Genomic DNA, 9,536 nt, shown 5'->3' with positions numbered 1-9,536 from the left:
CGTTATTAGTGACGAAATCCCTTTTCGTCGCTGAAGGAGACAATTAGCGACGAAAATATGTCGTCGCTGAAAAGAAAAACAAAAATTATAGTGACGAAACCCAGGTCGTTGCTAAAGACAAGGAATAGTGACGAAACCCAGGTCGTCACTATAGATTTTCTATATATACATTTTACTCAGCTCATTTTTTCCCTCAAAACCCAAGTCGACACTCTCTCCCTCACACCGATACCCAAATCCCAAATCGGCGACCCTTCGCATTCCCGGCGACCCTTCGCATTCCCGGCGACCCTTCGCCTTCCACTCCAAATCGCCGACGACTCTTCACATTCCCGGCGACCCTTCGCCTTCTCGATACCCACTCCAAATCGCCGACGACTCTTCGCATTCCCGGCGACCCTTCGCCTTTCCGATACCCACTCCTAATCGCCGACGACTCTTCGCATTCCCGGTGACCCTTCGCCTTCCACTCCAAATCGCCGACGACTCTTCACATTCTCGGCGACCCTTCGCCTTCCCGATACCCACTCCAAATCGCCGACGACTCTTCGCATTCCCGGCGACCCTTCGCATTCCTTCGAACCGGCGACCCTTCGCCTTCCTTCGAATCGGCAACCCTTCGCCTCCCTTCGCATCGGCGACCGCCTCCCTTCGAATCGGCGACCCTTCGCCTCCCTTCACACCGGCGACCGCCTCCCTTCGCATCGGCGACCGCCTCGGAGATGAGCACCACGCCTCCCTTGGTCGACGAACGGTACACTTCTCAATCCCCGATCATCTGTCTTTGAAGTTCAGGATTTCTCCTCTTTTTCAGATTCGAGAATCAGGTGCTTATATATGTTTGTATCTCTTTTCTTTGAATCAGCTTAGAGCTTCTTTTATCTTTCTACTGTAATAATGAAAATTGGTTTCAGTTGTTAAGACATTGCGCTTTTGCGTGTCAACATTTTCAGGAAGAGACCCTGTGACAACAAAAGCTTTGTTGCCCTCTGAAAAGGTTTGCCTTTTTCTCTTTTATTGATTCATTCATGTTTTTTTTTTTCTTTTTTTTTTTTAATGAAATTCATATGGGATGTTAAAAATCTCTCTCTGTGTGTTTCAATCATTCACTTGGGTTTGGGTTTTATAGAATGAGAATTGAGGTTGTTCTGCTGTTGGCTTGTTGGAATTGTTTATTTTTGGTGGTGTAGGTTTGACTTGGATTGTTTGGTGAACCGGGTGGTGCTAAGAATTCATGTTCTTTTTTCCCCTGGCCAAAGCAATTAATTTATATGCGATCTTCATTTCTTATATTTTTCAAATAAGTTCAATCTTCCCAATATTAATTCCATGAAAGTGGTGGTTTCATTTCTCTTATTGGACAAGATTTTTTGTGATTTTTGTGAATTATCAAGTTACGTTTTTGTGCAAGTAATTTTTACATGAGAGACTACTTTAAGAAATTTTTACATCAGATAGATTTTCTTTTTTGAAATTAGAATGCAATGAAGAAATAAGTTGCACCCAGCTGGCAATAGAGCATCCATTAACATGATTGTGAAGAATTATGACTCAAAAGAGCTTATTGAGCTAAAATGTTGAGATATTTTTATATGCTGATATCTATTCATTCCTTTGACTATATTTTGTGTTTGATTATAAGTTGGCAAAATTGCAAAACAAATAACCCATAATGTGTTTGATTAAATTCCATATAGAAGCATTATTTCTATGAATACTTCTATTGCTTCATGTTTTGATAGACTTTCTTTTTCATATTTTTAGTTCATATACTATGCAGATGCCACTAGATTAGATAGTATATAGTGATAGGTATTGCTTCTTTGCCAAAGTATAGTGGAATACATGAGTTTTTTTTATAGTACTTGGTTGTTTTTAGGATTGCGGATATTGGGTAAGCTGCTTTTTTGTTTTTTTGACTGATTAATTGTTTGTTTGCGGATTTGGGTCTTGGTTTTGGATAAGCTTGTGTTGTTTTAAGCCTTAGTTTTTGATTGGTTGCTTACTTGCTGTTTTGTTTTAGTCTTTTTTTGTTAATATGGTTTCTAATTGTTTGGTATATTATCTTGTAAAAGGCTTTCATCTCAACCAAATAGAGGGCTAGGCACATGTGGATGCTTGTGATTTGTTATGTTCTTTTCACAGGTATAATTTTTTCTTTCTTATTGTTTCTAGTAGTTGTATCATTTTCAAGATTGAAGGACTTATAAATTTAAGTTTTCTTTTGCAGGCTAAATACACATTATTTGCAATAACTTTGGATTTCTTTCTCTGAAAGTTGTAAGCTTAGCTTGAGCAAAGTAAGTAAATTCTAGTTAAAAACTTATAAAATTTTGTATTTGTGATGTTGGAAATTGGATTTGTGGTGGTATGTTGTGTTGGAGCAAGCGGGTGGCTTGCATGGTGTTATAAGGTGGTTTAAATACATATTGGGAGTGTTTTACATTCTTTTGAATTATGATTGGGTATTGTTGATTAGATGTAATGAATAGTAGAATTTAATACTTGTAAGCATTATAGTTGTGATGTTTGTATTTGGTTTTCTTGTGGATTATTGGTTTGAATGAGTATTGTTGATTAGATGTGATGAATAGTATTTTATTTGATTTAAATACCTATAAAATTTTATATTTGTGATGTTGGAAATTGGATTTGTGGTGGTATGTTGTGTTGGAGCAAGCGGGTGGCTTGCATGGTGTTATAAGGTGGTTTAAATACATATTGGGAGTGTTTTACATTCTTTTGAATTATGATTGGGTATTGTTGATTAGATGTAATGAATAGTAGAATTTAATACTTGTAAGCATTATAGTTGTGATGTTTGTATTTGGTTTTCTTGTGGATTATTGGTTTGAATGAGTATTGTTGATTAGATGGGATGAATAGTATTTTATTTGATTTAAATACCTATAAAATTTTATATTTGTAATGTTGGAAATTGGATTTGTGGTGGTATGTTGTGTTGAAGCAAGCGGGTGGCTTGCATGGTGTTATAAGGTGGTTTAAATACATATTGGGAGTGTTTTACATTGTTTTAAATTATGATTGGGTATTGTTGATTAGATGTAATGAATAGTAGATTTCAATACTTATAAGCATTATAGTTGTGATGTTTGTGTTTGGTTTTCTTGTGGATTGTTGGTTTGAATGAGTATTGTTGATTAGATGTGATGAATAGTATTTTATTTGATTTAAATATTTGTAAAACTCTATATTTGTGATGTTGGAAATTGGATTTGTGGTGGTATATTGTGTTGGAGCAAGCGGGTGGCTTGCATGGTGTTATAAGGTGGTTTAAATACATATTGGGAGTGTTTTACATTCTTTTGAATTATGATTGGGTATTGTTGATTAGATGTAATGAATAGTAGATTTCAATACTTATAAGCATTATAGTTGTGATGTTTGTGTTTGGTTTTCTTGTGAATTGTTGGTTTGTTATTCTTATTTTACCTAAGTAGCTTATAGACTTAGATGTTAGAATACATTATGCATGAGTTGTCCTTATTTTGCTAAAATAGCATTCATCTTGCAATTGTAGTCAAACATGGATAAAAGTTGGATGACAATGGGTAAGACACCTGATGGCAGATTAAGTCGTCCATATATTGAAGGGGTCAATGCATTTATTAATTTTGCAAAGGCGGTTGTGGACTTGAGTGGTAATATTCCGTGTCCGTGTATTCACTGTGTGAATTGCTATCGACAATCTCTTCATACTGTGCGTATCCATTTGCTTCATCGTGGGATTATGCAATCTTACATTAATTGGCATAATCATGGAGAATCTCGTGTATTGAACGAGAACATTCATGATAATGAAATGTCGGATGGTGATCATATGGATGGTATCGATGCCTTGGTAGGTGATCGAATTAGAGGGGAACCGAGGAATGTAATCGAAGATGAGGAGGTGCATCATTTTGACAAACTTGAGGAAGATGCAAAGCGTGAGTTGTATCCGGGTTGCACTGATTATAGTATCTTGAAGTTTGTTATTGAGATGTTGAATGTAAAGGTAATGACCAACTTGAGTAATAAGGGACTTGATATGATGCTAGAATTGTTGACAAAGGTTTTACCGAAAGGTAACTTGGTTCCAAGGTCAACTTATGAAGCAAAGAAGATATTACGTGACTTGGGCATGTCATACGAGCATATAGATGCATGCAAAAATGATTGTGCACTATTTTGGAAGGAAAATGAAAACCTTGATAAATGCCCGGTGTGTGAGGCGCCTAGGTACAAGGATACACGTGCCCAAGGTAAGAAGATTTCTCATAAGGTATTGCGTTACTTCCCGTTGACACCGAGACTGAGGAGATTGTACATGTCAAGCCAAAGAGCTAAGGACATGAGATGGTATATAGACAAACGTGTGGATGATGGGATAATGAGGCATCCAGCTGATAGTGAGGAGTGGAAGGAGTTTGATTTGCAATATCCTGATTTTGCCCTCGAACCTCGCAATGTAAGGTTGGGGTTGGCTACAGATGGATTTAACCCTTTTGGGAATATGAATAACAACTATAGTATGTGGCCTGTCATACTTATCCCCTATAACCTACCGCCTTGGCTGGTTATGAAAGAGTCATATTTTATGTTGTCTTTGCTTATTCCTGGTCCTCATCAACCGGGAAATGAAATTGATATTTACTTGAAACCATTGGTTGATGAGTTGAAGGAGTTGTGGGAAGAAGGTGTAGAAACGTATGATGCTTATAGTAAAGAGCATTTCCAGATGCGTGCAACTTTGTTGTGGACAATACATGATTATCCTGGATTTGGTAACGTGTCCGGGTGGAGGACAAAGGGTTATCATTCTTGTTACACTTGCAATGATGAACCATATTCAGAAGGTTTGGAAAGTAAAATTGGATTCATTAACCATCGAGCTTATTTGCCTATGGAACATCGTTGGAGACATAGTCGGTTGCATAATGGTTTACTAGAGAAACGGAAGAGATCTTTAGAGTTACAAGTGGGAAAGATACAAGAGCAGCTAAATAGAATGCCAAATATAATTTTAGGAAAACATCCAAGTAACAAGAAGAGACAACTCATTGGGGAGCCAAATTGGTCAAAGGTAAGTATTTTGTATAAGCTTCCATATTGGAAAAATAAGAAGCTTAAGCACAACATTGATGTTATGCATGTGGAGAAGAACATTAGTGAGAATACTTATGGTACTTTGTTGGGCATTGAGGGGAAAAACAAGGACACTGACAAGGCACGGATAGACTTGCAAAATATGAACTTCAGGCACACGTTGCATTTGAAACAACGTCCTGATGGATCATATGACAAGCCTCGGGCTTTCTTTTCATTAAGCCCCAATGAAAGGGATGGTTTTTATGACTTTTTGAAATCAGTCAAGTATCCAGATGGCTATGCAGCCAACATATCAAGGTCAGTGAATGCAAAAAATGGTAGATTATCTGGTTTGAAAAGTCACGACTGTCATGTGCTACTACAACGAATTCTTCCAATTGGGTTGCGAGGGTTTGCAGATAAGGACATTAGTATTGTATTGTTTGAGTTGGGCAACTTCTTCCAAGACTTATGCTCAAGGACCCTAAAACGGAGTGAATTAGAGAAACTAGAAGAACGTATAGTTCTTATACTATGCAAGCTTGAGAGGTTCTTTCCTCCAGCATTCTTTGATGTTATGGTCCACCTTGCTGTTCATTTGCCTCGAGAAGCAATTCTAGGAGGCCCGGTACAATATCGGTGGATGTATCCAATTGAAAGGTAATTAGATCATTTGATGCATTCAACAATTGTATCTTTCCCACGTGGTATAAAATCACATATTGTGCGTATTTTTTCCTCGTAGGTACCTTGGAAAATTGAAAAGATACGTTTCCAACCGAGCTCGACCAGAAGGTTCGATTGCAGAGGCTTACATTCTTAAAGAATGTATTAATAACTGGTCTTTGTATATTGATGGGATCGAAACTGTACATAACCGAAGAGAAAGAAATGAAGATTTTGGTGAATCTAGCGAAGAATTGGTAGTTTTTTCACAGACTGCCCGACCTACAGGTGGTAGGCGGAATGATGGCGACTTGTCTCGTGCATTGCTTGACACTGCTCATTGGTACTTGTTGTACAATAGTCCTGAACTAGAGCCTTATTTAAAGTATGTGATTTCATATGCATATATTGTTTGATCAAGTTTTGAATATTATCTACAATGCTTAGCTGAAAGTAAATCACATTATTTTTAACAGTGAACATAAAAGTACATTGCATAATCCTACTGGAGAAGTCATAACTCAAATCCAACGACAAGAGTTTCCTAAGTGGTTCAGAGAACGTGTAAGATATTTGAAATTTAATCACACTAGTAAATTTATGAGATTAAATTTATTCGTCATTGCTTATTACTAATTAATATCACTTGTGTGTCATTATAGATGAATAGATTGAAAGTTAACGAGTCATCAGAAGCTATTAAACAGTTATGGTCATTAGCAAATGGTCCTAAACCGCATGTGAAGGAGTACACAGTTTGTATGGTCAATGGTGTAAAGTTCCATACAAAGGACCTAGACAATCGTCGTGTAACCCAAAACAGTGGTGTATGTACCGAAGGGGACCATGAGGGAGAAACGCACAACTTCTATGGTCATGTGTGCAAAATTTGGGAATTAGAGTATATGTTTCGCCATAAAGTTGTTTTGTTCCAGTGTGAATGGTACAATACTAGTACCAATGGTCGAAGGAGAACGATAAGAACCGATGCACACTGCACGAGCATTGATGTTACAAGTCGGTGGTATCAAAATGACCCCTTTATACTTCCTAGTCAAGCGAAACAAGTTTTCTACCTTCAAGATACCAAATTGCGTGACCCTTGGAAAATTGTGCAATGCATCCAACATAGGGGAGTGTTTGATGTCCCGGAAGTCGGGGGTGGAGAATCCAATGATAATACAGAAGATAGTGACGCATTCCAACAAGAAGCAATTGTTGATGTTGTCACTATCAATGTTGATGACAATATTATTGAGTATTGTATGGGTGATGTTGAAACTGAGGTTGTTCCTGAAGGTGGAACTTCAAGAGACGCTAATCAAAATGAAGAGCATGACATACCTGATGTTGATCTTGATATAGATTATGATATGTAAAGTTCATAACAATTGGCTTAAATGTTGTTTGCTTGTCTTAAAGTTTTATGCTTATCTAAGTAGTAATTGTTATTGAGATGTTTTATGCTTATCTTGAACTTGATATGAATATTGATGTGGTTATTTGTTGTGTTGAGTTAGTAGCAATTGTGTTCAAATTTAGCACTTGTGAATTGCTTGATATGGAGAATGGTGTGAACTATGATATGTAAAGTTAGTAGCAATTGTTATTGAGATATTTTGTACTTATCTTGAACTTGATATGGATATTGATGTGGTCATTTGTTGTGTTGAGTTAGTAGCAATTGTGTTCAAATTTTGCATTTTTGAATTGCTTGGTATGGATTATGACGTTAAGTTAGTAGCAATTGTACTTATCTTTCATGTCAATACATAGTTTCAAAAAATGCCCAAAAAGGCCAAATACACTCATAATATACCGAGTTATGAGATGGCAAGATTGGATAGAATGAGGCAAAACCAAGAGAGAATTGATGCTTTGGGATTGAAGCACATCTCAACTTCTCTAAAGGATTCTGCTCAGTCCAATTGTGCAAAAAGGAAAAGAAGTAGAGCTAGTGTTGTGGTAGATGATGATTATGTACCACCTATTGGTGACGATGAGAATGATGATGAGTCATCTAATTCTTTAATCAATAAGGTACAATAGATGTTTCATAGGGTACAATAGATAATAATTTTGTTGTTCCATTATTTGTAATGACTTTGTTGTTAAAATATATATATGTTTGTTAGTTACAAATGGCACCAGGACGACTTACACGCTCACGAGGTGAGACATCTATCCCGGTGGTCCAATCTACGGTTCAATCTACGGAAACATCTCCTGAAGTAAATCCTCTCGTCCAAAGTTCTTCTAGTGTGGAGGCTACCGACGCATTAACTAACACGACTGGTAATTACATAAAACATACTTAATTACAACTACACCCTATCTTTACTATTGATATTATACTTAATGTACATGGAATGTATAATTTTTTAACATTGATAATATTTAAATAGGATCTACTAGCAGAAATACTCGTGGAACAACACGTGGTATAGCAGTACGGGCACTTGTTGAAAAAAGTGGTAAGTTGCCAGTACGTATAGCTGCAGAGTATGATGCTCCTGTTGGGACTAATGCGTGCAAACTTGTCAATCAAATTGGTGTACAAGTGCGAAGTAATTTGTCCAGTTACAATGTGAAAAATTGGAAAAGTGTTGATGATGCTACTAGAGATGTGGTGCTTCAAAGTATAGCGGTAAATTTACATTGATAGCGTCTAACTTGTCTTTGTTGTCATTAAGCATATTAAGTACATATAATAATATTTTTATAATACATATACACTTCATTTTACAGGATCAGTTTGAGCTAGAAGGAGATTCTAACTTGGTGAACAAAACAATAAATACAAAATGTGGAAGATTATTGAGTTGCAGCTCTAACAAGTTGTATCAGACTTATAAAAAACTCGTACAATCTCATGGTGCTGACTATGCAAAAAGCCACCCGCCAAAGAATGCCACACTTAAGCAGTGGACTGAACTCATTGAAGGGAGATGGACCAATAAGGACTGGCTGGTAAATTATTTATCCAATATTTACTATATTATGTTGTCAAATGATTAGATTAATACTTAGATGAAGTAAATGTATACTGTTTTATTCATGAACTAATAAATATCTTGAATGTTCTTTATTAGGAAAAATCAAGAATTAACTCTGAAAATAGGAGCAAAACTTCAGGCAAACATAGATGCGGGTCAAAGGCACTTGCTGTTAGGGTTGATGAGGAGGTGTGTGTTTTTTCATTTTCTTAAACCTTAATGTATTACATGTTGTGATTAATTAACTATAAATAGCTAACACTTGAATGTTAATTAATTAGACAAATAATAATGGCGGTCAAGTTCCTGAATTGGCAAAAATTTACAAAGATGTTCATTTCAATCCAAATACAAATAGGTGGATACAGCCTGAGGATGAAGCGACATATGTATGTGTATCATTCCATCCCTATTATTCTATCTTTATCATGTTTGTAAAGTTATAACATATGTATTATTAATGTTGTGATTGCTTGTTTTTTTATATTTCAAATGGTAGGAAACTATTCTCAAAGTGCAAGAGGATCATTGTCAAGATCCTAATGCAATTCCCCTTACACAAGAGGAGATCTCAAACTTGGTTTTTAAAAAGAAATCCGGTATTGTAAAAGGACTTGGCATGAGACCTTCCTCTTCTCTAGTAACCACTGCTTCATCTAGTTCGGTGGAGTATATTCATCGGTTAGAAAGTGAGATAATTGAGCTCAAAGAGGCAAGAGCTAGGGATGAAGAGGAGCGAGCTAAGGAGCAAGAGGCGCGAGCTAAGCAAGATGAGGTCCAAAA

The 9,536-nt window shown here is 36.6% G+C and overlaps 1 protein-coding gene and 2 long non-coding RNA genes across 3 annotated transcripts; all 3 read left to right on the top strand.

The window, feature by feature from the left end:
• Positions 1–754: 754 nt before the first annotated feature.
• Positions 755–997, top strand: LOC126689670 (uncharacterized). The gene is made up of 2 exons (XR_007644573.1): positions 755–827; positions 915–997. It is a non-coding gene; the product is annotated as an uncharacterized LOC126689670 (long non-coding RNA).
• A 2,550-nt stretch (positions 998–3,547) lies between these two features.
• On the top strand, positions 3,548–7,136 carry LOC126689973 (uncharacterized). Its single transcript, XM_050385123.1, has 4 exons — positions 3,548–5,751; positions 5,837–6,142; positions 6,234–6,321; positions 6,420–7,136. Exons 1-4 carry the CDS (start codon positions 3,548–3,550, stop codon positions 7,134–7,136), a joined length of 3,315 nt encoding a protein of 1,104 aa, XP_050241080.1.
• Positions 7,137–8,516: 1,380 nt separating this feature from the next.
• On the top strand, positions 8,517–9,133 carry LOC126689669 (uncharacterized). The gene is made up of 3 exons (XR_007644572.1): positions 8,517–8,727; positions 8,850–8,942; positions 9,035–9,133. It is a non-coding gene; the product is annotated as an uncharacterized LOC126689669 (long non-coding RNA).
• The last annotated feature ends 403 nt before the right edge of the window (positions 9,134–9,536 follow it).

The sequence above is a fragment of the Quercus robur genome, chromosome 6 (assembly GCF_932294415.1).
Source record: "Quercus robur chromosome 6, dhQueRobu3.1, whole genome shotgun sequence".
Taxonomy (NCBI): domain Eukaryota; kingdom Viridiplantae; phylum Streptophyta; class Magnoliopsida; order Fagales; family Fagaceae; genus Quercus; species Quercus robur.
The sequence above is the reverse complement of the archived record's forward strand: the minus strand, read 5'-3'. Positions and strand labels throughout refer to the sequence as shown.

Excerpts from the sequence above, each read along its gene's own strand:
- LOC126689973 (XM_050385123.1), top strand. The coding sequence starts at position 3,548 with ATGGATAAAAGTTGGATGACAATGGGTAAGACACCTGATGGCAGATTA. Across the intron at positions 5,752-5,836 it reads TGGATGTATCCAATTGAAAG|GTACCTTGGAAAATTGAAAA; the intron begins GTAATTAGATCA and ends TTTTCCTCGTAG. Across the intron at positions 6,322-6,419 it reads CTAAGTGGTTCAGAGAACGT|ATGAATAGATTGAAAGTTAA; the intron begins GTAAGATATTTG and ends GTGTCATTATAG.